At 43.3% G+C, this 27,195-nt stretch overlaps 1 protein-coding gene across 5 annotated transcripts in view; it reads right to left on the reverse strand.

The window, feature by feature from the left end:
• TTC7B (tetratricopeptide repeat domain 7B) overlaps nucleotides 1-27,195 on the reverse strand; it is a 149,513-nt gene that overhangs the window by 1,488 nt on the left and 120,830 nt on the right. For all 5 annotated transcript variants that reach the window (XM_077323483.1, XM_077323479.1, XM_077323480.1 and 2 more), the window contains one exon: nucleotides 26,917-27,119. In XM_077323483.1, the coding sequence (XP_077179598.1) occupies nucleotides 26,917-27,119 (203 nt within the window). The remainder of the gene's footprint in view (nucleotides 1-26,916; nucleotides 27,120-27,195) is intronic.

Here is a 27,195-nt window from a genome sequence, read left to right on the forward strand (position 1 = left end):
TTACTCATGTGATCCTGTCCTTAATAAAATTAATGAACCACAGTCCTATGCCTTAAAACAGATTAAGGAGCCCCATTTATATATTGTTAAGCCCGGTTTATAATTTCTAGCTTAGTGAAAATGGGACTACATTAGTCTAGGGATGCCTTCATCAGAGAACCTTAACAAGCAATGGCAACCTGAGATGAAGCTTAACATGGAATAGCAATGAGTTCCTCATTGCTTCGCTCTGCGGGTGCAAACCTACTGGAGGTTCTGGGCCCTCAGGATGTTTGCCTGGCCTTGACCCGGGCCAGGGCTTTTCAGCCTGGTGGAATGAGCTCCCGGAAGAGCTATAGGCCCTGCGGGATTTGTCAGCTTTCCGCAGGGCCTGCAAGACGGAGCTCTTCCGCCAGGCATATGGTTGAGGCCAGGGCGGGCGGTCCCGACATTAGATCTGGGCTCCCTGTGTTCAGTTGAATGATCTGATTGCCTCACTGCCATATTACAGTACTACAGTATTAGCAACCTGATGTCCCTTGGCTAACATGGGGCGGTTTGGGCGGGGGGGGGTTAGTGGGGTTAGTTAGTGCTTGCCTGTTGCCTAACGTTGATAACGTTGATAGTGTGGATTGTTTTTAGTGGTTTTAATTATGGATTTTATTGCAATTATTATCTTGTAAACCGCCATGAACCTTAGGGAACGGCAGTATAAAAGTTTAATAAATAAAATAAATAAACAATAAATAAAATAAATACATTCACCCAAGTGCTTTTACAAACCAAGGTGCATTGGCCACTATGCTTGTTTTTAAAAGGGCTGCAGGAACACTGTACGTTCCTGAAGTCTGAGAGAACATGTTTATTTTTTCTTGGCAGGCACATTATTCTTGACTGTAAACACGCTGTTGTCCAATGTATTGTCCCACTTATGAGCAACTTGGTTGTCAAGAGCATCATGGGGGGCCTAGGGGGAAACAAAGATAGTACTTTCAGAGAGGCAAAGCTGTAAGTGGAAGGAGAAATTTCCAGCTGTCTAATGCATCTTCCGCTGCAGTCTCCCTTTGGTTTTTAAAATGATGTCATGTGAGTCAGCAGTTTCAGGAACAGGGAGAAAGGTGCTGGCATTAGGGCTCCTGCTAGCATTTCTACCCACAAACACACCAATCATTCCACTAAGATGACTTGAGCACACAGGGAGAAAGAGATGGGGAAAGAGAACCAGCTTTCTTAAAACATCCCAGCCTGGTGGTCTGCAAAAAAATTCTCTTTCCTGCAAACAACAAGGTGAGAAGCTTTTTATAAGCCAGCCATTTCAAAGTGAATAAAAATTGTGTGCACATTGCTGGCAGCTGTAAAATCATTAGTTTAAGACAAGCTACAGCTTCCTGCAAGTCAACTTGACTATGCCTTGGTCTCAACATTGTGGCTTGGATCTCTGACCTGGGATATTCTACAATCTGGAGTAGTAGGACACCTAAGCAATTAATCTCAATCTACCCAGTGGTCTCAATGTGACTCAAACCTGAGCCATGTGTGAGTCAGTGCATGAAAATGTGCTCCAATACAATTGCTTGTGAAAGGTACAAAAATCATATGTTGTAAACCCAGAATTCTGTAAATTAAAATGCTGTGGCAGTTCTGAAATTTAGAAAGCCAATACTTGATTTTCTGGGATAATCTTGGAGGTGGGGCCATGGCTCACTGGAAGAGCATTTGCATTCAGGAAGTCCCAGGTTCAGTGGCCAATACCTCAGAATGATCAGGCCATAGGGGATGGGAAAGAGCTCGTGGAATTGATGCCGATTATAGGAGACCATTCTGACTATGCCACAGAAACGGTCTGACTCTGTATAAGTCATAGTTATGTGCTCAATCTCATTTTAACCAGAACAGGAATGGATGGCACCACTGTTACTGCACATGTGCACACAGTTTTATCTAAGGTTATCAGATGCGCCCACACAACTGTTCCATATCTAGGTGCAGAACTAAAGATCACGTTAGTTCCCTAAGGAGGGCTATCAAAGACCTTTGGAGAAAAGCATACTTTCCCCTTTAACATTTGCTAATATACACAATGTCTACTTCAACACAGGAAGACTTGAATGGTGTACCTGTGCAAGTATCAGACCAAACTAAACATGGCACAGATTTTTTTATTTCTACCAATAGTATCCACTTGCATTTGGATGGGACACTGCCAAAGGAGAACCAGAGGCTGCCCCCTGCAGAGGAAGGCAACGACAAGCCAACTCTGAATGTCTCTTGCTTTGAAAACTCAGTGGGGAGAGGAAAGGGAAGACAACTGTAAGCCGCTTTGAGCCTCCTTCGGGTAGGGAAAAGCGGCATATAAGAACCAACCCTTCTTCAGTGATATCAGGGCTCTCTCAGCCTCACCTACCTCACAGGGTGTCTGTTGTGGGGAGAGGAAAGGGAAGGTGACTGTAAGCCGCTTTGAGATTCCTTCGGGTAGAGAAAAGCGGCATATAAGAACCAACTCTTCTTCTTCTTCTTCTTCAAGTTATTTCTGGCCATGACCACCATAAGCCTGTCGGAATAGCTGCATTTTTCAGGCCCTGCGGAACTGGTTTAGGTCAACTGCACCTTGATGGCCAACACCCTCTCCTAAATGATATACATTATATAAACATTGTACAAGTAAGGGGAGCTAAACACTGCCCTTTCCTCTGCTTACCCTGCTGTACTTTGGTGCTTTCATCTTTCCATACAGCCTAGCTAAGATCAAAAAGTCCTCAAAGTGATGGGTGTGGCTAAAGATGTCGTCCTGAGAGGGTGGCAGGGCATCTGCTCTGCTATCTCTGAAGCCTGACAGGGGTCAATTGTGCAAGCAATTGGCAGAAAAGAGGAGGGGTACGCAAACCTCACCTCACCTTTCTACCCAGGAAGTTCTTGGGGCCGTCTCCAATCCTTTAGGGAGTATATCTCCCTGGATTATAGGCTGTCAGCGTTCCAGGTCCAGAGGACGACTGCCATTTTCTACCTCGGACTTTCTTTTCTTTCTTTAATCTTAAAGTATCTGCTTCAACCCTACATGATGATTTACCACAAATGAACGCTTTGAACTGAGGGGAGGACTTCGGCTGAGTTCCAAAACATCATTTACTGCAAGTATCTCTCGCTTTTTTTTTCTCCGTCTCTCTTCCTGCATCAAAGCCCTTTGTTTCCCCCCTCCTCTTACTCTGCTCTGCCTGAAGCCACCTCGTTAAGAGGCAGGCTAATTCTCCTAACTAAGCAGAAGAAGGATTCAAATCAACTCGAATTAATTGGCAAAAGCTCTTATTGCAATTGTTTTGGTTTTCGGAGATAGAGATAAGAGCAGTGAATGTGAAAATCTCACGAGAACTTTGTGCCAGTACGAGAATCCCTGCCTTAACCGGCTTCAATACGTCACATGCCTGTGCCGGAACATTAGAGGATAAAACAGAGGACCTCTACTGGCCACTTGTAAAATTGTTTGGGGCCGGTTTTTTTTAAAGTCAAAATCATGTCTATGTTAAAAAGATTGGCTCATCTAATAGAGATACAAACCCAAGATTACAAAGTATTCTTAGATGGATTGATCAAAAATATCTCCAAGGAGATCCAAGATGGCAAGGAAGAAGTCTTCAATAGGAATGATGGATCAATAACAGTGACTGATGACAGCTTTAAACAAGGTGGAAAACCAACAGCAGAAGAGAAATCTGAAATTCATATCTTCAAGGAGATCCAAGATGCCAAGGAAGACGTCTTTAACAGGAATAATGGATCAATAACAGTGGCTGATGACAGCTCTAAACAAGGTGGAAAACCAACAGTAGAAGAGAAATCTGAAATTCTGGAGACGGAAAATGGGATGCCGGAGTTCTGCAGCCCAGATAAGGACACCCTTTTTAAAAAGACATACAGCCATCTCAAAGCAAGAGTGTACAAAAATCAATCAAAAGAAATATGGATCTGCAGTGAAAGTAACCGATTTAAAGGGTCTCTCTGGGGAAAAAATTGTATTGATACTGGAGTCCAGGAGGTGCAACGGCCTCAAGATTTATCGATGCATATTTTGCGGGAAAGAGTACAACTGCACTTTCTACGCCAAAGGCCAATGGGACAGAATATAATTTTACGGGAACGACAAGATGTAGCAAGCCTCGAGATGAGACCCCCTTAAGAAGACCGAAAGCTCATATTGTTTTATGTTTAATGTTATACCGTATTCTATATTTCCATTTTTATGAAAAAGGGGAAGCAGTGTCTCTTTCGCTCTTGTTTTTTTTTTTGTCTCTTTTCTTTTATAGGCATATAGGTAATATAATCATTAGTGCTGAAAATGTAAAATGGGGTTCTCCCCCCTTATTTTTTCTTTCTTCTATTAGTGAATTGTCCTAGGACTAAAGCCTACACTGAGGATGGTTCTTAGAATGGGTCAAGCAAAAATTGTTTTGTAGATGTATTAGAACCAAGGATAAGGAGAAGCTATAGAAGACTGAAAGCTTATATTGTTCTATGTTTAATGTTAAGCATTTAATCTAAACCTGGAAATCTTATTATTCTCTGTATTAACAACATATACTGTATCCTATATTGCTATTTTTATGAAAAAGGGGAAGCAGTGCCTTTTTTCTCTCTTGTTTCTTTTTCTTAGTAGGCATATAGGTAATATAATCGTTAGCGTTGGAAATATAAAATGGGGCTTTCCCCTCTTATTATTTTTTTTATTGGTGTATTGTTATAGGGCCAAAGCTCATATTGATCTGTAGAAAATGCAAAGCTCTCAACTTATACCTGTCAGGATGGCTCTTAGAATGGGCCAAGTATAAATGGTTTGTAGATGTATCTGTATTAAGGATAAGGAGAAATTATGAAATCCTTTTGTAATTTTTTTTCTTTGTACATCTTTAAGGCAAAGCCCTACTTTCCTCTCCCTTTATCAGGGTATTGATACAGGGCCAAAACTAATACTGTGCTATAAGAAATGTTTAATGTTAAGCATCTAACTCAAACCTAGAAATATCTGCTAGGATAGCTCTCAGATTGTATCAAGCAGTTAATGTGAGGTCTACGATCTCTCAAGTAAGTTGATTAATTATAACTTTTCTTTTGTATATCTAAACAGGCTTTTTTTTTTTTTTTTAATGTAGTGGAAATGTGGATGGCTCTTAGACTCATGGCTCTTAGAGTTTTGGGCAAAAGTTTATATCACTGTGGAGTCAATGTGGGGTCGTATATTCTCAAATGATGACTATATTTCTATCTTTATGAAAATAAAAAAAATCATTATAAAAAAAAAAAAAAAAAAGTCCTCAAAGTGACAGGATGCACCAAATACCACAGGAGGGGAAGAAGAGGTAGGGAGACAAGGTGCCCCTTAGTCTCATGTCCTGCTTTTGTTCATAAGGAACCAATCAACCCAAACCCACCCACACTTTAAATGTGGTGCGCACAACTATACGTGAACTCCCCCCCCCCTCCACAAAATATAATGTCTAGCTTGGCACATGAAAATGCAATTTTCAATTATGTGTTAGGCAAAAATCAATTGTTAAGTAACCCTTTGAAGCAAGAGGAAGGACAAATCTTCAAAACATAATGTAAAGAGGAAAGTGCTTACTAAATGTAGGAAAGACAAACTTTTAAAATTCCTTCAAGCTTTAGGAACTGGAAGCACAAGACCGCATGAGCCCACTGAGGATTCCCTCTATTTCCAGTTACAGGAAACAGAATTGACCTCTTTCAGACAGCAAACAGAACTACAAACAGTCAGAACCACAACTGTAAAGCAACATTATTTACCGCTGTAAATATAAGTCCAAATTAATTACTACCTGAATGCTTCTTTGCACACAGAACAAGCTGAGAAAATCCCCATAGAGATGACATTTCCCATTCTGTTTATCTTTCTGAATAAGCAGAATGTGCTTCAAGTGGGCTAAACATGCTTACAAAAAGTGTGTCTTTAAAGGAGTCAGATAATTCTGTTTCAGCCTGCAACTGCAGCTAAACCATCAATACATTTTATTTAAGCTTTAGAATATAGCCACAGTGATAGCTAATCGCTCCAAAATACTCCCAAACACTACAACAAACAGACCAGGCCAAAAGGAAAAATGAGAAAACTCAGCAAGTACCGTGGGAATTGAGGAGAGGTGGGAGGGAATGCCAGGAGAAAACCATCATATCATCATATCAAAATCGCAAGATAGTGAGAAGAAGATAGTGAGCTCCTCCTCACTGACAGTCTTCAAACAGCAGCTGGACAGATACGTATCCTGGATGCTGGGTTATACAAAAGCAATCCTTATCCATGGTTCCTCTATATATTTGTGAAACAGCTTGGGGGGGGGGACGTGTCAAGCTGTCCAAGTTGGAATAGGGCCAATCAGGGCACCATGATTGGCCCTGCCCCTACAGCTCCCGCCCTCCCTGGACACTAGCCACGTTCTTCACAGACACGCCAGAGACAGACACACAGAGCCCCGCCACACCAAACACAAGGCCTCATTCCCTCCTATCGCTCCTGCTGCGAGGGAGGCAGAGAGAGACACAGAGAGAGCCGCCCCTGCTGCGATGGAGGGAGAGAGAGAGAGACAGAGAGAGCTGCCCCAAACTGCATACCAGTCCTGCTTCCCTCCTAAGAACGAACCCTAATTACCTGCTATGCCTTCTGCTGGGAGGCACATGAGATATGCAGGGAGAGGGAGGGAGAGAGACACACAGAGAGATTTGCACCTCTGGTGTCCCCTGGGTCCTAGCGTCCATTACATTCCTGCTTGCGATGGGCTTTCTTGCTAGTGATAAAATAAAATCAGTCCACATTGTACACCCCAAGTACATGGAAACACGAAAGAACTACCATCCTCTATAATGCTGTTACCAATAGAATACATTCTGTCTGCTGCACATCACTGATTGCAAAGTTGACCCAGCTTTAAGTATTCATCACCATATCTATACACTTTGCTCAAAAATACCAACCACAGTTTAGACCCAAAGGTGGAAAATGTCTCTGATTGGGCAAAGAAGATGTGCTCCATAGATTTCCTGCTCAAGCTGTCGCCTCCCATTCTACAACTCATCCCACTATTCCTGAGCATTCCCTGAAGCTCAGAAGAAGATTGGCAGGTGGTGTGTGTGTGTGTGTGGGGGGGGGGTGGGAGGCAGGGTCGACAGAGGTCATGGGGATCCATTCTGCCAGCATGTGATATGGATCCAATCCCACATTTGTGATCACTTTCCCAATAATGACTCACAAATGAGAACGATAAAAAGAGGGACAAACACACAATCTGTATGTAGAATATCCTAGCATATATATTTTTCTTCCTTTACTGAGGAAGATTAGTAGAGGTTTTAATCTTGTTGGAAGAGAGTGGAAAGGACAGGTTAAAAGCATAACCACAAATCAGTAAAGGATTCCAGTCATCTCCTCCCAGCTATAGATTTTGTTGTCGTTCTCGCAGATTAATTTGTAGTGGGCACCATGCCTGTTTCTTTGACGGAAGCATGAAATGATACAGGAAACTATTAGTTCAGTCCTTCAGAGACACAAGCACATGTAACATTTAATCTGCCTATTGTAATCAGGCGCCTTGTACAAGTGCGATAAAATCTTAAAGGCACACTGAGATTGGAAACTGTGGCTCAACTGACATAGTACGCAGCAAAATAAATGGACAAGAATTAGACAAAAGGTCTATTGTTAACCCCCTTCATTGTTTTAGAATGCAAACATTTCCTGCTATACAAGCTCCTCACTTTTAAATAAATGATTTTTAAAAAATCACAAACTATATGACTGGTCAAATATTATTTTGGAGTCAAGCTAAACTCCATTTTATAGTACATTGTAATAATCCCATTACAATCAAAACACAAGGCATATTTAGAAGAAGAGTTGGTTCTTATATACCGCTTTTCTCTACCCAAAGGAGGCTCAAAGCGGCTTACAGTCGCCTTCCCTTTCCTCTCCCCACAACAGACACCCTGTGAGGTGGGTGAGGCTGAGAGAGCCCTGATATTACTGCTCGGTCAGAACAGCTTTATCAGTGGTGTGGCGAGTCCAAAGTCACCCAGCTGGCTGCATGTGGGGGAGTGCAGAATCGAACCCGGCTCGCCAGATTAGAAGCCCACACTCCTAACCACTACAACAAGCTGGCTCTAACAGGACTATATTTTTTCACATTTTAAATATTATTTTGGGCTTATCTAGCTTGCCTTTGATCTTTAAGGATCCCATTGAAGCCTATGGCAGTATCACAATTTGTCCAAATGGTTCTGGAGTGTTCCTCAAATACTTTGGTTGTTTACATTTGGTTATGAATGAACTGACTCCAAAGGTTAATCAAAGAGATCTTCAAGGAATTTTAGAATTCTGAAGGCTTAATTCTAGAGTTAAAACCATCCAAATAACTGAAAGTGACATGGTGTTTCGAAGAGTCATTTTGTAATGTGAAGAATTTCAAATGCCGCTCTGGAGGACTGGCTTCCTATAGCCAATGGACAAAAGAAAAGAAAAGAAGAAAGAAACAAAGCAAGTTTTTCAACAGGGCTGGCATTTTGATGAACTGACCAATATTGCTAATTGACCAGTCAACTGACCACTCACAATTTGATCGTGGTGCTATATTGTTGAACAGCCCATGAAGCATAAGAATCACTTTGCAAGTGGCAGCTTACCTTTCAAGCAAAACTGACTTAAAAAAAAACAAATACTTTAAATAGGCTTTATTTTTATTGTAATTAAACAAACAAACTACAGACCGGACCTTTGAGTTCTACGAAAAGAACTGTATAAGTAAATCACCTTCCTTGATACTGTAAATACCCCCATTTCTGAAAGCAATTTTCGTTTTTTCACAACGACAAATTAGCTTATTTGTTTTTGTAGTGTGCACAGCTATCAAACTTCCTGAGGTTTAATTATCTCTTTTTTGTTCTAATGAGAATATTTTAATTAAAAAATATTTGGTAAATATTTGACTAGTCAAGTGAACACATTGTGTTTTTGATGTTAAATGCCCAACCCTACTTTTAAAGTGTTATCATTGAAAGACTATACAATAAACGAGTTCAATTGTATGCAGTTCAGCCACTCACTCATTCACTGAAGCATAGAGCACAACTCTGTTTGAGCTCGGCGTATGTGTTCATTATGCCATTGTTTGCTTTACATGTCTGCTCCTGCCCTTTTGCTTGGGCTTTCAACCTCTAGTACACCACACAAATACAGCTGCATCGTTCTGGGTATGACCAAGTTTCCAATTCTCTTTTGTTAATTTCCACAGCTCAAACAAGCCTCTAGAGCAGGGGTCCCCAACCGTTTTATCACCGGGGACCAGTCAACGCTTGACAATTTTACTGAGGCCCGGGGGGGGGTAGTCTTTTGCCGAGGGATGTTGCCGCTGCCTGAGCCCCTGCTCCACTTGCTTTCCCGCCGGTGCCCCTGACTTCCCGCCGCCTGCTGGGGGGTGCTGCCAGCAGCAACTGTGCAGTGCCACACCGAGGTGGAACCCTGGCGGGAGAGCACCAAAGGTGAGCCAGTGGCAGAGTGGCAGGGCAGCCCTGAGGCAACAGCCAAGGAAGGAGGACGAGGAGGAGCCACGGCCCAGTACTGACTGATCTACAGATTGGTCCCGGTCCCTGGACCAGGGGTTGGGGGACCACTGCTCTAGAGCAGGGGTGAGCAAACTGTGGCCCTCCAGATGTCCATGGACTACAATGCCCTGCTCGCTGGCAGGGGCTCATGGGAATTGTAGTCAATGGACATCTGGAGGGCCACAGTTTGCCCACCCCTGATTTAGAGTATCAAATTACATCCTACTGCTGCAAAATGCTCCTTGCTGATGGAAAATGCTCTTTTGTGTGGCAACAGGATTTTAAAACTTTACATTTTTCACTATTAAAATTCATTTGAGTCCAGTTTCCCAGCCTATCAAGATCATCCTGTATCCTGATTCAGTATTCTGGTGTGTTTGCTACCCCTCCCAGTTTAGTATCATCTCCAAATTTAAGAAGCCCTCCCTCTATTCCTTCAACCAAATAATTTATGAATATATGTTGAATAACAAAGGGCCCAGGACAGATTCCTGAGGCACTCCACTCGTCATTCCTCTCCAAGAAGATGATGAACCATTTACAAGTATCCTTTGGGTGCAATCTGTCAACCAGTTCTCGATCCATCTAACAGTAATAGGATCCATACTGCATTTTACCAACTTGTCAATAAGAATATTATGCGGAACCTTATCAAAAGCCTTACTGAAATCAAGGTAAACAATGTCCACAACATTGCCCTGAGCTAGCAAGGTAGTAACTTTCTCGAAAAAAGAGATAAGGTTAGTCTGTTATGACTTGTTCTTGTGAAAGCCATGCTGACTCTTAGTAATTACAGCCATCTGCTGCTCAAGGACCGACTCGTTGATGATTTATTCTAAAATTTTGCCAACTACAGTTGTCAAGCTAAGAGGTGGGCAGTTACCCGGGTCCTCCTTTTTCCCCTTCTTGAAGATGGGGACAACATTTGCCTGCCTTCAGTCTTCTGGCACTTCACTTGTTCTCCAATAATTGTCAAAAATAATGGGACAGAGGCTAAGAAATTACATCTGCAAGTTCTTTTAGTACCCTTGGATGCAATTCATCTGGCCCAGAAGATTTGGTTTCATTTAAAGAAACTAGGTGTTTATGGACTAACCCTACAGTGATCCTAGGCCACAACTTCCATCCCTCATCACATGAGATGATTTTGCCATTTTTCACTGCAGGTTTGCTCCCACACAACCCATCTGCCTGCAGCTGGAGTCAAATGTATTTCTGAGACTCTCGGGGCTAGACATTCACTCTTAAACAGAAGATTTTAAAAAATGCATGGCTGTTCCTGCACCAGGGTGATTTTCTCCAGGGCCCACAGATGAGTGCCCTTGAGCTCTTTTTCCATTTAAATCTTAGCATTTCTTTCATTGCAGGTTATTTGCTCCCACACAACTCAGCTGCCTGCAGCTGGAGTCAAATGTATTTCTGAGACTTTCAGAGCTAGACATTCATGCCTAAACAGAAGGTTTTCAAAAAATCCATGGCTGTACCTACACCAGGGTGATTTTCTATGCAAATTGGTTGCTGACACGATTCTGGGTGAAATTGCCATCAAAACAGTGATTCCAGACAGCTCAGGGTGATCTTTTTCCTCTTCATTTTCAGCAGTGGTTTCCCTTTCACACCCAACATTCACTAAAAATAACCCAGCCCTCGCATGTTCTCATATGACCCTCAGGAATCTCCATCCATCCTGTTTTTTTGTTTATTTGTTCGTTTGTTTTATTTTTAGGAGCAAGGTGTAAAACATGTGGGTTCATAGGAAGAACGGCAGGTTACTTGGCAAACAAACCGCTCTTTATTGGTGATCTCAGCAATGAGTACATATTGAAGCAAACCACAACAAGACTACCCCCCCCCCAAAAAAAAAACCTTACTTACATACATGCTACAGACAAAAGAGTCTCCTGTGGCTGAGCCCAAATGGCTCAGATCTGCTTGATTGATTTAGAATCATAGAATCATAGAATCATAGAGTTGGAAGGGGCCATACAGGCCATCTAGTCCAACCCCCTGCTCTACGCAGGATCAGCCCTAAGCACCCTAAAGCATCCAAGAAAAGTGTCTATCCAACCTTTGCTTGAAGACTGCCAGTGAGGGGGAGCTCACCACCTCCTTAGGCAGCCTATTCCACTGCTGAACTACTCTGACTGTGAAAATTTTTTCCTGATATCTAGCCTATATCGTTGTACTTGAAGTTTAAACCCATTACTGTGTGTCCTCTCCTCTGCAGCCAACAGAAACAGATTTAAAGGGACTGGTTCCTGCAGCAGGGAACCTCACAGCACATTGTCTGATTTCGCATCTGGTTGGATCCTGCCTCGGACCTCAAGTTCAGTCCTCAGCACATCCACATCCACAACACGAGGATAACACTGCACTGCATGGAAATAACACAAGACCTTTTTAAAAAGCCTTGCAAGTATTTACAGACACCGCTGGTGACCTCACTCCCTAAAGGGCAGGCTGAGCTATGGTGATTCTTAGCCCAAGTACCATTGAATAGGAATAATGCCAAGTATTTAACAACCTTAAAACAATCCTAACAGCAATAACCGTAGAACAACCGCCATATATATGCGGAGCCTCTGACCATCTCCCTCCCCCATCTAAAAAGCAGGTGATTCTATTCTGTTCAGTCAAGATGCATAGCCATGTTTGTGAACGCTGGCAGGGGGCTCCTGGGAATTGTAGTCCATGGACATCTGGAGGGCCGCAGTTTGACTACCCCTGCCTTAGAGAATAACAAAAATGTTGGCAGGGTGTATGTGACCTTTTGTGAGCCACTGCTCACACTTTCGTTCCGTTATACTAAGTGTTGCCAGGGACTTGTCCCTTGGGGTTATCAACAAATTAAGAGAGTAATTGACAGATTGACTAGTTTTTCACCTAGTTTACACATTTGTGCTGTTTCCCCTTCGGATACAAAAAAATTGCTCATGTCGACAGAGTCCTGCCCAGGAAACACTCCATTTTTCACAGGTTTAAAATAAAACAGGTGTTTTGTGTGGAAGGAACAGGCCGGTCTGTGCACAAATATGGGGCAAAATCATGTGGAAACCTGAGAAAACCACACACCAGTTGGGTGGCTGAAATGTGGAACTCCTTTGTGTGGAAGCCACCCAGCTCTGCCAAATGTCACAATGTACATCATGGCAGAAGATCCCACCTAACCCTTTGTCAGTAATGCTATCCAATGCCCCATTATACCTTTCCAGTATATAATGCTGCGGAAGTATATTATTGCTTGAGATCAATGTGCAAGGGTATTGAGATCAATCCTCCCCAATTCAGTATTATCTGCAACTTGAAGAAGAAGAGTTGGTTTTTACACTCTGCTTTTCCCTACCCAAAGGAGTCTCAAAGTAGTTAACCCGTCCTCTCCCCCCCAAGGCCCACTTGTGAAATAGGTGAGGCTGAGAGAGTTCTGAAAGGAAGTGTGACTGGCCCAAGGTTAAGCTGCCCATCCATCCCGAAAATCCCAGGACACACCCGCTTCCCTGGTCTTCGCCCCGGGTCCCGTCCGGGTCCTCAAATGTCCCAGCAGCGGCCGGCCAGCTGGAGCCAACGCCATGCAGGCGCACAAAAGGCGCGCAGGTGTGTGGGAGGCTCGAGGGAGAGGCGCGCGGGAAGTGAGGTGAGGCCAGAGAGAGGGAAGGAGGCTGCTGCCGCTGCACACACCTTTCCCCTCTTTAAGGACACTCAGGTTGACCCCTCTTTCCACTGTGGGGAGCCCCATCTGACCCCACTCTCACCGCTCCCATTAAAATTGTAATTTACTAGGTAAACTGGCTTAAACAGGCTCTGAAGCTATGGGCCCCGCAAATCCTTAAACCCCTCCTGGGCAGCCTCTATTTTCATCCACTCTTAACAAGCGTTTTTATTAACATAGAGTAAGGAAGAAAGACATCTAAAAAGTAGAAATGGAACTGATTGTTCAAGTGGGACAATTATGGGTAAATTATGGGGATGGATCCAAAGCAGAAGCAAACCTTTTGTTCCAACCAAAGTTCAAATTTTCACATTATAACTTCTCTGCCTCTCAATTCCTAGTACCTCTTATTTATCCTATTCATTTTTTTTCAATATATGAAGAGGTGGCATGCAACACTTAAAAGCAGCCTACTTTTAATCAATAGCTTCAAAAGCTACATGAGTCATTACATTTAGGACAACAAAAGCAATCTATTGACAATGCTGATCATCGAAGGCTTTCTTTTAGGGAATGACCAATTTTGGAGCACAGAGGAGCGCCTCTGAAAGACTTTAGAAAAATATAAACAATACTGCATTTATACCCACCCCTTTTGAAGTACCCAGGGCAGGGCTTGACCCATAAGAAAAAATCTGACACAGATGATTAATTCTCTTTATAGATTTCACTAAACATGTAAACAAGCAACCTGTGAACATCAACACAGAAGAAGAAGAGTTGGTTCTTATATGCCGCTTTTCTCTACCCAAAGGAGACTCAAAGCGGCTTACAGTTGCCTTCCCTTTCCTCTCCCCACAACAGACACCTTGTGAGGTGGGTGAGGCTGAGAGAGCCCTGATATCACTGCTCAGTCAGAACAGTTTTATCAATGCTGTGGGGAGCCCAAGGTCACCCAGCTGGCTGCATGTGGGGGAGCGCAGAATCGAACCCAGCTTGCCAGATTAGAAGTCCACACTTCTTAACCACTACACCAAACAAGCAGCTTTCAACGGCAACAAAATCTGCTCTTCCAACAGTTATGCCATCTTCTGAAGCCGGAGAGCTATTTTCTAATTCAATAACCATTTTGTTGATGTTTCCATTACTAATACTCAAAGCTGCCTTCTAGTAAGTCAGACTATTGACCTATCAAGTTCACTTCTGACCGCTTTGGTTGGCATCAACTCTCCAGCATCCCAGGTAGAGGTCTTTCACATCACCTCCCGCCTTGCTCTTTTAGCTTGAAACGCCACGATTGAGCTGGGATTAAAATGGAAATGTTGGGATGGGACTGAAATTTTATACATGCAGAACAGATGCTCTAACTCTGACGGTAACAGAGCATATTGAAATTGAGAAAGGAATTCCCTCCGCTCAGTAAATTAAGGTGGGCGGGTCCAGCAAAATTCTGAGGGCATTTCCCAGCATGACAACAGGCAATAGGTCTAAGATTCCACTCAGGCGACAAGGCACTTCCTAGCATAACAAAAGGGAAACAGCTGAAATAGTTTTTCACACTTCCCGAATCAAAAATGCAGATGATTTCTCAATGATTAGCTGTGATAACACACCCTCAGTACAAGGAAAGAATGAGTTGGCAACTGTCTCTGTCTTAAACCTATTATTGCCCCCAGGATCAGTTTGCATCTGTTTTTTGGTCCACCGTCTTGACCAGCAAGTGACCAGTTTATTCCAGCCACTTGCCCCAAGCCTTTGAAGTGTCACTTTTGCATCTATAATTTTCCTTGTTGAGAGTCAGAATCAAATAGGCCAGTATGACCTCTGTGTTCCAAAACCAATCCCAGCTTTGAAGCCCACTTCCTGCTCACCTCCCAACAATTTTACAGTATAAACATGCCTCTCAAAGCCCAGAACTTTGCAGCAGCCATTCCTGTGAGCTTCCTCACCACTGTTCCCATGTAGCTTGACCACAGGACTCTCAGAGATTTGGAGCCTTCCTCAGTCCCTGCCCTGCTTTCTTCCTTCTTCGCTTTCTACCCGGGATCTCATCAGTTTGGACAGGTTTGAATGTTTTTTGTTTGTCCCTCTTAATTGTGTGCTTTCAAGAAGTCTAGAGTTTATTATATCTGTGTGCACTTGCCTGTACACGCAAGCCTGCAGCTCTCTGAGTGCTTCTGCTTTTCTTGATCTATTTTTCTAAATATTTAGACTTTGATTCTATTTTCAGGTTACTTTATGTCTGGGAACCTCCCTATTCCCAGAGTGAAGTGCTACCACCAAATTCTGGATCTTGGCATAGACAACGGTTCCTAATTTAGCCAAATACATGAGTGTATGCTCTTAACACACAAGGGGAGGGGGACACTCCAAGTGTTGGAGGTTCACAAACCTGTAGGTCACATGGGTGAGCCATGAGCTCTTTGTACTGCATTTTTAAATGTTTTAATGAAAGTGATTCCAAGAGGTGCTATTTTCACTTCCACTTCTATTTATTTGGTGACAAGATAATATTCTTGTGACTCATGGCAATTTAAGTTACATGATTATTCATGGGCACAGACTGCCAACTAGACTGACGAATGTTTCATCTAATTTCTACTACTACCTTTACAAAACTAATGTCAATCTCTATATGGCTTTAAAAAACCTTAATCCTTCAGGGGCTCGTGCGGTGGTATGAAACTCAGAGGACAATCCTAAGCAGAGTGGCATCATTCTACGTCCACTGAAGTCAATGCTCTTAGGAGGAGATAACTTTGTTTAGGTTTACACTGCTAACTCCCCTTCCACACACACAATGTGTTGCCTCCATGTACGTCATTATTTCCCTATGATCATTAAAGCAATCCTTTATATTTTTAATGGATGGTGGTGCTTAAAATGCCCAAACTGCTTTGGGGCCTACATCAACCTGCATGAGATCTGTCCACCATCCTAATGGAACATACTGACTTTGTTAAGTACATGAGGTCAAACTTTATAGCAATTAATTATATCATATGCGACAAAAAGGCTATTTTAATTCAGTTACCAGGATCCATTCCACACGCATAGGATAATGCACTTTCAAGGTGCTTTGGCAGCTGGATTTTCCTGTGCAGAACAGGATAATCTACTTCTAAAGTACATTGAAAGTGCATTATCTATTGTGTGCAAAATAGGCCCTGGGCCCCTCCTAAACCATTTGGGCTCTCATTTTTCGATCTATGGCCCCCTTCAAACATTCCAGGGCCCCCCCAGGGAGGGCATAGAGCCCTGTTGAGAATGGCTAGGCTATTCAAGCATCAGGAGCAAGGCATTAATGCTCACTAAAAGTTGTGAGGAAGCCAATATTATGTCTTCCTCTAGCACAGCAGCTTATAAAGAATACTATGAGGATGACAGAATATTTGATTCAAAGAAGGTGCGTGATAAAGCTTCTGAAGGTCTATGCAAATAGTATAGTTTTTCATAAGGGGGGGAGGCATGTAGCCAGCTAAGGAAATTATCCTTCTGATTAAGTGCTATTTAGGTAAACCTGCAGCTCATTCAGTCCTCAAGGTTCACGTTGCTTAACAGCAATATATCCTAATCTCATTCAGCTTCACATCTTCATTCCCAATTTCACGGCAAAGCAGACAGCTCACTTCCACATTAATGTCACAACATTAAATTGCTTTAAAAAAATCTTGGAAGGGATCACCAGTCGCTGCATTAAACAGAGTTTTATGGGGACAAATATATCATCAAGCTAAACATCCATAATGCGCACATTTATCAGTCAAGCTACAGTAAGGGATTTTTTAAAGATACTTGTCACTCCCTGTCCCCGCTCAGATTGTCCTTGGCAATTTATTTCACTGGTCAGCAAAATCCTCCAGCAGAGGAAAGAAGAAGATACAGAGAAGGCGCTCTATGCCAACAAAAGGAGTTGTGCTCTGAGATCAGTGCATTACAATAATCTCAGTGCAACATTCCTCTCGGCAAAAAAAAAAAGAATGTATGCTTCATTAGAACCCTGGGAAGAAAAAACTGTTGTTGGCAGCACAGTTTTCATATCCATTACCCATATCAAAGAAATCACAACTCTTAAACTAGAAGGGGGGAAATCATTACAAAGAAACACAATTACAAATGACTGGGCAGCAGATGTCGGAAAGATATCTGTGACCAGCAGTGTAGTCTGGATGAAGGTTGGCTCCTACATGACACTCACTGGACACTGAAAGTGCTTACCTTGACCAGGGTCTGCTTTTGAAACATCAGAAGCCTCAATTGATTTTATCTGGACTTGACTAAGGTCCATAGTAGCCAGAGTATATAATATCCTTTTATGTATAGGAGCTAACCCTGAATATAACAAGGAAATCATCTATGATCCTTGTGTCCATGAATCATGGACATATGATCCATGTTCAACATATTCATAAATGATTTGGATGAAGGAACAGAGGGGGTGCTTCTTAAATTTGCTGATGATACTAAACTGGGAGGGGTAGCAAACACAACAGAAGACAGAACCAGGATACAGGATGATCACCACTGTGGGATGGTAGGTGAATTTCCTCCAGGCCAGGCTGCATTCTGCAGATTTTTGGTGGAGAGATCACTTGGGCATGAAATTGGGGTCACTGTGGGTGGGCAGGTAGTTGTGAGTTCCTGCACTGTGCAGGGGGTTGGACTAGATGACCCTGGAGGTACCTTCCAACTCTATGATTCCAAGATTTGTCAGAAGATGGTATAGTTGCCAGATGTACATGATCGCACAAAAAAATTCAGGGATTCAGGTCAGAATAATTTTGGTTCAGTTCCTCACCATCTTATAATACAGGGCAGATGTCTGATCAGGGGAAGAGCCCAGATCCCTTATTAAATCAGGGGCTCAGTGGTGCTTACACAAAGCACACTGGCTCATCACCAAGAGGAGGTATCTTGAGAAAGGTCTTGGAGGAGAAATAAACAGCCTGATAAATAAAGACAGGGGTGGCCAGGAAAAAGGCACAGCCAGATTACTCTACAAAACAGCAACAACAAAACAAAACACCACCCAGAGAAAGAGACAGGGAGATAATAGTGAAAAATGGTAGGCTAGAAATTGGGTGGGGGAACTCAGAAAAACTGAAAACAAACACAGAAGCTTGTGGCTAATGCAGATAGCAAACCAGTGCAGAAGAGATAACAAGTAGGGGGCCTCTGACCATAGTGGCATGGAACTCTGGCCTAGCAAAGATGTTTTAAATTATTGAATATATGGCAATGGAAGTTACAAGCAAAGAGGAGTTTATTGAAATCTGCATGAAAGCAGACCCAGGTGCAGACATGTGCTTTTAAACACTATAATAAGAAACAACGGAGGATAGGCTAAAGCAGATGGAGACAGCTTTTTTTCTGAATTAGGTACTTAAAAATGTATGAATCACCTTCAATTCTTTTCATATTGATGTCAGAGCTATTTAGTGAGCATAAATTTTAGTAGAAGGGCTGAAAGTAATTCAGTGACAAAGCAACTTAGTTTTGATTTGGAAGAAATTGTGTCAAGAACATCTCTTAGCTTTTGCTCTCTTAATTAAATTATTATTTGGATTTTAAAACACTGTTTTTGCACTCTTAATTAAATTAGTATTTAGATTTGAGAATGCTGTTTTCTTTCTTGATTTATCAAGTTAACTTGTTCTGAGGTTTCTTTGTTTATAGTATAACTTTAGTAAAACCTTTCAGTATAATGTTGTTTTTAGTAAAACTTTAATTTTGCTGTTTTGTGACCTGTGGAAGAAGTTAGGTTAGTTTTTCAAGACAAATTACAAATAAATATTGAATTTTAAATAAAAAATGTTGGTGAAATTAAATATAACTTTTTAATTGACTTTAAGAAAAACAACAATAGTGTACAGCTAATTTAGGATTTTTAAGGAAGCTATGTGTATTAATGGTATCTGTTTAGTTGTTTTCAATAAATATCTTGAAAATAATTTTCTGCCTGATCCTTTAGTCAATTGACTAAAACCCCTAACTGGCTAACTATATATAATAAATGCACACCTAAGAGAACATGAAACTGAAATTGAACCAAATGACAGTGATATCGATACTTACAATTTCAAACAGCTTTCAGCTGTTTAATATTTGGGCAAGATCATGGAGGGTGGCCCTTGTCTGGACTTCCAGTCTGCGGGCCCCCACCCACCTGGCCAGGGGCACTCTGATGCTATCGGTGCCACTATGCCCCTGCCGGCCACCGAGGACGGAGGGTGGTGCAGCTCTGGGGGGAGGAAGTCATGGAGTTCCCTCCCGCATTCACCAGTAGGCCGAAAAGCCCTGGTGAGGCCTCATGGAGGCTGCAACAGGGCTTTTTGGTCCCCCGGAGAGTGCCACCAGGAGGCTTCCTCCACTCACCAGGAGGCCGAGAAGCCCTGGTGCGGCCTTGCCGAGGCCATGACAGGGCTTTTTTCCCCATGGGTGAGTGTGCCTGGGACGGCTGCCTGGCGCACTGTCTCTCAGCCTCGCTGACCCTTTTCAGGCCAAGGGGGGCGGGGAGCGGAGATCCTACCCCCAAGCTCAGCTGAGCCTGTAAGACGCCGCGCCAGGCAGCCATCCTGGCCGCAGGTTTGTGCGGGTGGCAGGAATTTATACAGAATGTGAACTGGGAGCTCCATTGACGTAGTGGGGGATGTTGTTAGATGGCGTTAGGCATCTCTCTTTAGTCAAAGTGGACAAGTTGCTGGGGTCAGTGAGGGCGACCACTTACCACCTGTTTCCCTGTCCGTCGTGGTTACTCAAATTGGGTGACCACCAGGTAGGAGGACCCTTGAGAGATATTGTTAACCTCTTTTTGACATTGGGAGAGTTTCCCGAAGGGCTTCAGGAAGCAGTGGTTGGCCCCCATCTATGGATCCACAGGACCCTGCCAGCTACCACTTGGTCTCACATCTTGTGTTTCTCTGAAAGGTGGTTGAGATGGCTGTGCATGGCGCAAATGCGCATGCGCGGCCGGGCGATCACCCTCCCCACCGCCGCCAGTCCGCAGCCTTAAAAAGGTTGCGGACCACTGCTATAGATAGTGATTTTAGATAGTGGTTTGTTGTGGGTATTGCTTTTATGTGGGCTTTTAAATGCTGTGTAATACGCCACAAGCTGGCTGGATCCGAGAGTGGCAGTTAACAAATATAACTACAAATAAATAAACAAACAGGAAACTAACAAATCACAGCTGCATATATTTAAGGGGCCCATTACACCAATAAGCCATGGAAAAAAGCATCTTTCCAAAGATAACACCAGCAAAGAGCAATACATGGAAAAGCTCACATGCACCATCTCAACTACAAAGGAGCATTAAAAAAAATCTGCTTCATTACAAGATTGGAGCTTTATTTTAGTAATGTTTTCCAGCTGATTTTAGAATGTTATTTAATGGGATTATTTGAACTCTGCCAACAGAGAGAAGAATATATGGGAGGATCAACAACAACATTAACTTTTGTCCAGAGCTCTCAGGGCATCACTAATTTAAAACATCACACAACGTACATTGTTTTTCATCGATGGTTTGTGTGTGTGTGTCTTATTTTTACACAGTGCACTTTCAATCACTTTTTTTTTAAAGGAAGGGAAAGGGCCTTCATCTAGGAGGGTTCAACGATGCATCTCAAGGGGTAGTCAAGCTGCGGCCCTCCAGATGCCCATGGACGACAATTCAGTTTGACTACCCCTGGTCTAGACCTACCATAGAACAATTCTGTACAGCAAACTGTCTAATTTTGTTGGAAGAAACAAAATTAGTGAGGAGAATGGCAACACAAATTCGCATGATATTTTTGAAAAAATAAATCACAGCTCATTTATACTTATTGAAAGTGAAATGCAGATGAAAAAAGAAACTTCCCTTTGACAACCAGCAATTTGGACAGACCTCTGGTTTGTAATGATTAGATGTTTCCATGACATCCACAATATTTAATTTGGAACTAATGCTTTCCAAGATTGCCAGAGTACAAACAATAATTTGTGTAGCAAGAGCAAGGTGGAGAACTTTAACACTTCGCAGTGTTCAAGTGGAATTCTAATTTACGGGGGCCGCCATGTCCAATATTGCAATTTTTCTCTTAAATGGCAGATTGATATCAGGAACAATAATTCAAGGGGGAGGGGGAGGGAGAAGAGACCATCCATTTATTTCTAACAAGAGGAATGCATTAAAGGCTTTTGCGTACAGGAAAGGATTATTTGTATCACTTATCCAAATCGGTTTTAAGCTAAGACCTCCGATATTAAAAAACAAAACATTAACACGACCCATAAGGTCACAACCGCTGATTGAATTGTTAACCATGTACCGGAAAGATCAGAGAAAAAACAAGCCACCCATCCCCAACTGGATTCCCACAAAACACTTTCCACAATTCATGACGAAAGATAAGGGCAGAGGAATGCATCCCTTTCCTTTGCCAGATCCAACACAGTCCAGATGAGAAAGGTGGGCAGGGAAAAATCCCTCCCACCCAGTCCCTTGCATCTTCCTTCTTTAAAGTGATACTTGATGTACAGTTACTTATTTATAACTCTTCTTCTTGCCTTTCTTCCAAAAACCAATGCCAAGTGCTCTGGTATTATGGGAGAGGGAGAAAAAGTCACCTTTCTCTATCCCATGCATAATTTCATACAGTTCGCTCACGTTCTCCCACCCCGTATAAATTTATTTTCTCTAAGTGCCAATCCTACGCTAAAAAAACTCTTTTCCCATAGAGAAGAGAGCTCTCCAAATCCCTTGGTTGTCCTTTTTTGTTTGTGTCTTTTTCTGTGCTATAATATTCTTTCTGGGATTCTTTGACAACAACTGTACACAGTATTCCAAATGCATCCACACAACAGCTTTGAAGAAGAAGAGTTGGTTCTTATATGCCGCTTTTCTCTACGTGAAGGAGTCTCAAAGTGGCTTCCCTTCCCTTCCCTCTCCCCACAACAAACAACCTGTGAGGTAGTGAGGCTGAGAGAGTTCTACAGCAGTGGTCCCCAACCTTTTTGTCACCGGGGACCACTCAATGCCGGGGACCACTCACCGGGACCATTCAATGCCTTTTACTGAGGCCCGGTGGGGGGGGGTAGTTTACTCCTCTACTCTCAACCACTGCCCTAACGCTCTCTGATCGCTATGGTAATGTTTAAACATCCCTTCAAAATAAGATACAGACACGCCACAACAAGGAACATAAGGAACATTTTATTTTCATGGAAATTTTAACTCCTGACCATGACAAATCAATGGGAACCCTGAGCTTGTTTCTCTGCAACGAGATAGTCCCATCTGGGAGTGATGGGAGACAATGACACCCGAAGTGTGTTGTAAAGGGCCGGGGGGGGGGTGAAGTAAAGGGCCGGGGGGGGGGAGAAGGCGTCCTTCGCGGCCCACCTCCAATTAGTCGAAGGACCACATGTGGTCCGCGGCCCATCGCCATTCTACAGGACTACTCGGACAGAACAGCTCTATCAGTGCTGTGATGAGCCCAAAGTCACCCAGTTGGCTGCATGTGGAGGAGAAGCAGGGAATCACACCTGGATTGCCAGATTAGAAGCCGCCCCCCCTTAACCACGACACTAAGCTGGCTCTCTTAGTGTAGTGCAAGGGCTGTTTTATTTTTACCCCTTTCCTAAGAGCCCATGGTACTGAATATGCCTTTTTCACCACTGATGGACACCGAGTTGACCTTTTCATCAAGTTACCCATGACTCCAAGATCTGGTCAGTTACCACCAGTTTAGCCCCATCAGTACGGGATTTTTCACTTCAGTGAACATCAGCCTACACTTTCGCTTAGCTCCATGTGTCATGTTTGCCATTCATTCATCTGGTTTAAAGATATCTTTTAAAATCTCCTCACTGCTTCGATTTTCTCTGTACTGAATAGTTTGAGGACCATGGCTGCTTTGCTGCTCACTCGGTTCCAGAATATTTATGAGCAAATTAAATTTCACCAGCCTCAATATGGACTCATGTGGAACCAATTCTACTTCCTGGCTTCCTTTGCGAGAACTGACCATTCATTCCTACTGCTTATAATTTAAGCAGAAGACTTGTCACTCTTTATCCATGACATTCATTCGGGAGGTTTTGGTAAGGGACTGAAGTCAAAAGGGTTTTTGAAAACCCAAGTTTATAATGTCTGCCTGATCACTATTGCCCATGTTCAATAGCCTCAAGAAGTACGGTAGATTGGTGAGACAAGATACTTTTTACAGAAGTCAGACAATTCAGTAAAGCTTTTTCCTCCGAGTGATTAATAATTCCATCTTCAGTAGCAGTTCCCAGCCATTTACCCAGAACAAGCATCAGGCGGGGGTCCCCAGCCTTTTTGAGCCTGCAGCCAGGAACCTTTGCAATTTCGATACAGGGTGGTGACTGTAGCCTCAAAATGGCTGTTGCCCTTTGCAACCACAAAATGTCAGCAAAGGAGGTCATGCATCACTCTAGTGGTAACTCTTCAACATTTCAGCCAGAGGCTGTTTACGGGGAGTTCTTTTCAAAGGGACAGAATGTTTAAAAATATTTTCCTACATATGAACACTGCTTAGCTTCAGTCACTTAGTGAAGTTCCTTGTGCTGCGGTGACGGATGTTTCCAAGGCAACATTAAAAAAAAATCTGCTCAGCCAATCAGAAGGCCTCCTGGGCAAAAGTTCCATCTGGCCCTGCCCACTTGGCAGTGCTGGCAGCTGCTTTAACACCCACAGACGCCATGATGGAGTTGCCTGTGTTAAGCTAACTGGCCTGTAATTTCTTAGATTTCTTTTGGAGGCCCTTTTAAATTCAGTGTTTCTACCCTCTAATCCTAGATTTTAGTGACAAGTTCATTATTTTGGCTAGGAAATACACAATTTTACCTTTGAATTCCTAGGAACTCCCTGAAGTCTGCTATGCCAGGGAACATTTGGATGGAAACAGCGCAGAAATGTTTTATAGTAATATGAATGGAGCCCTTCCCCTTTCCATCTCCTCCAGGCCCATTACTGGCCATTTTGGGAGGGGGCAGGTCAACATAAACATATATGATCATATTATCTGATCATTAATTTAATTTTAAAAAATTATAAAAATTAATTATCTCCTACCCTATTGGTGAAACCCTTCGGGGGCTGTCAAGAAACCCTCTGTAGAGAAAGCTTGCCTTAGCTTTTTTTTTTAAGCAATCTCTTTCCCTTTGTCCTCCTTGCAGATAGAGAAATCTGCATTGCCCAAAGTAATTTAGCCATATAACACAGGAAATGCGTTTATACATTTTATGATTTTAAAAATTTTATAAATAGTGCCTAAACTGTGTTAAACATAGTACCACCCATATCCCAGTGTACCCGAGGGACCGCCTCGGGTATGCCCCTCAAAGAGCTTTATGCTCCACCACCACCAACCAGCTAATGATCCCTGGCCCTAAAGAAGCCCACCTAGCCTCAGCCATGCCTTTTCTGTCCTGGTGGAATGAGCTCCCCACCTGTCCCCACCTGGTGGAATGAGCTCCCGGGAGAGATCAGGGCTTTGACGGAGCTAAAACAGTTCCACAGGGCCTACAAAAGGGAGCTCCTCCGCCAGGCATTTGGTTGAGACCAGGCATAACCAACAACATCTGAAGGGTCCCTGCTCCCTCCCTCCCAGAAATCCATCCATGCATTCTGCTCTGGACATGTTTGCATTGTTATAACCTGTTACCTCTGTTATAGGTTAATGTTAATGTTATCGTTATAGTGAAAAGCTGAGTTCCATATACTGTTTTCTACGTTTTATGTAAACCGCCCTGAGCCTCACAGGGGGGCGGTATATAAATGCAATAATTAAATAGATGAATATCCTTAACTTGCTATGCTCATTATTATTCCCAAATTATAGGTGGAAAACAGATAGAACTGCTACTCCTCAGAAAACACAGTTGCGTGCCACTTCTCCCTGGCATCTGTTAGGTGAAATGCAAATACTGAAAAGTTTAGGTCCTCATTATTAGGGGCTGTGGCCCCGGCTGGAGAAAGGGAAGCACTTGCAGCAGTCTCTCTTTTTCACACAAGGAGCAAAACCAGGAAGTCATGACTGCTGAAGGTATCCCTAAAGGTAAAGGTAAGGTAAAGGTATCCCCTGTGCAAGCACTGGGTCATGTCTGACCCTTGGGGTGACGCCCTCTAGCGTTTTCATGGCAGACTCAATACGGGGTGGTTTGCCAGTGCCTTCCCCAGTCATTACCGTTTACCCCCCAGCAAGCTGGGTACTCATTTTACTGACGTAGGAAGGATGGAAGGCTGAGTCAACCTTGTGCCGGCTGCTGGGATTGAACTCCCAGCCTCATGGGCAGAGCTTTCAGACTGCATGTTTGCTGCCTTACCACCCTGCGCCACAAGAGGCTTTTGCAGGTATCCCTAGCCCCAGCCAGAGGTACCCAGGTGGATTTCTCTATCAGCATTGCAATGTGCAGTACAGCCTCTACTGGGAATGTAATATGTTCTTGCAGACCATTTATATCAAGCAAGTAATACACAGTTTTTATTGTAAAGTCACACAAATGCACTGCTTTACCGATTACCGCCCTCCTTCTTCACAAATGGCACCGGTTGTCATTTGTTAGTGTGCTCAATTATCTTGAAAAAGCCAGAAAGGTAAAAACAAAACTTTCCCCTATTCTGTAGTATTTTCTGACATTTTGCCTAACACGCTCCCTTAAGGGTGCATGTGGAAAACGTCTCTGAATAATTTACATGCACCTAGGCAGAAACTGGCTCCTGCTTTTAAATGAAAAAGTTGGGTACAAGCAACGGGTTTCAAATTCTTCTGCTAAGTGCCAGGCAGCAAGAGCAATTGGAAGGGATTCCTGAGATGAACAAAGCTACCCTGGATGGATTAACCTGTAATAAAAGTTTAATGTCACCGATTGTAGTTTAATTACCAGTTTAAACTTTTTAAAAAAATGTAATCTTTGTGACAAGCAAAATTATGAGATAGAATGCTGAAGTGATACTTTGGTACAAGCTGAAACTGGAGGGAGGGAGAGCTATTCCGAATGCTTCTCCACCCAGAACAATTGCGGCAAGCAAGGAAAAAACCCCAAACAAACTAGTGCACAGGTGGAAAGATTTTAGCTCAGCCCATTCATTTACTACTTCGCAGGGAGCGCTTTATGCAGGGACCAGGGCAGCTTGTGCAGCAAACGGCTGCAGGGTTACAGTAATTCTACCAAATATGAATAAATGTATAGTTCATGGTTAACTAAACAGACAGCTTTTCCAGACCTCCAACTCATCAAGGGGGCCTCTTTGATGTGCTCATCTTTCACGTTAGTTTGCCTCTACCGACGTAGTAGTTCTGCTTCCTCCTCTCTGGCGTAGAGTGCTTGCACTCGAAAGCTCACGCCCTGAATAAATCTTCCTCCCCATGACTGAAGCCCAGTTACCCAAGCCTGCAGAGTCTCTTCTGCTTAATCCAGTGATTAGGGTTGTGTGCTTTGGCCACCAAAGTGGCCATTCATGCCCGAAGCAGCCAGCGCCATGGCACGGGGGGGAGGGACGGTGCCAGCACACCAGTTGCACACAGGCCCAGAGCCCTGCGCCTCCATGTGGGCACCGGGTCACGTGCTGCCACTGGGACCGCCCCTCCCCCCCTGCGCCGCTGGCTGCTTTGGGCTAGAACGGCTGCTTTGGCGGCCGACATGCACAACCCTACCAGTGATCGTGGGGGTATTTTTGGACTTACCAGCCTCTGCATACTTTTGACGTGTGTCGGACTGATGGATAAGGCCTCTTCATACCAGCGTTTGGCTTCATCAATGTTTCCCCGAAGTTCTGCCCCTTGACCTCTCATGTAGAGAACGTTGTGAGACATTGGAAAGAGGTTAGCAGCTTCCTGAGTACACGCTGTGGCTTCTGCAGGCTTCCCAATTCCTATGTACACTTCAGCTGTCAGGAAGAAGAGAGATTAACACATATTTATATCCAATTAAAGCCCTTATCCACACCTTTCACTATTTCTTTG

Source organism: Paroedura picta, chromosome 2 (genome assembly GCF_049243985.1).
Source record: "Paroedura picta isolate Pp20150507F chromosome 2, Ppicta_v3.0, whole genome shotgun sequence".
Lineage (NCBI taxonomy): Eukaryota > Metazoa > Chordata > Lepidosauria > Squamata > Gekkonidae > Paroedura > Paroedura picta.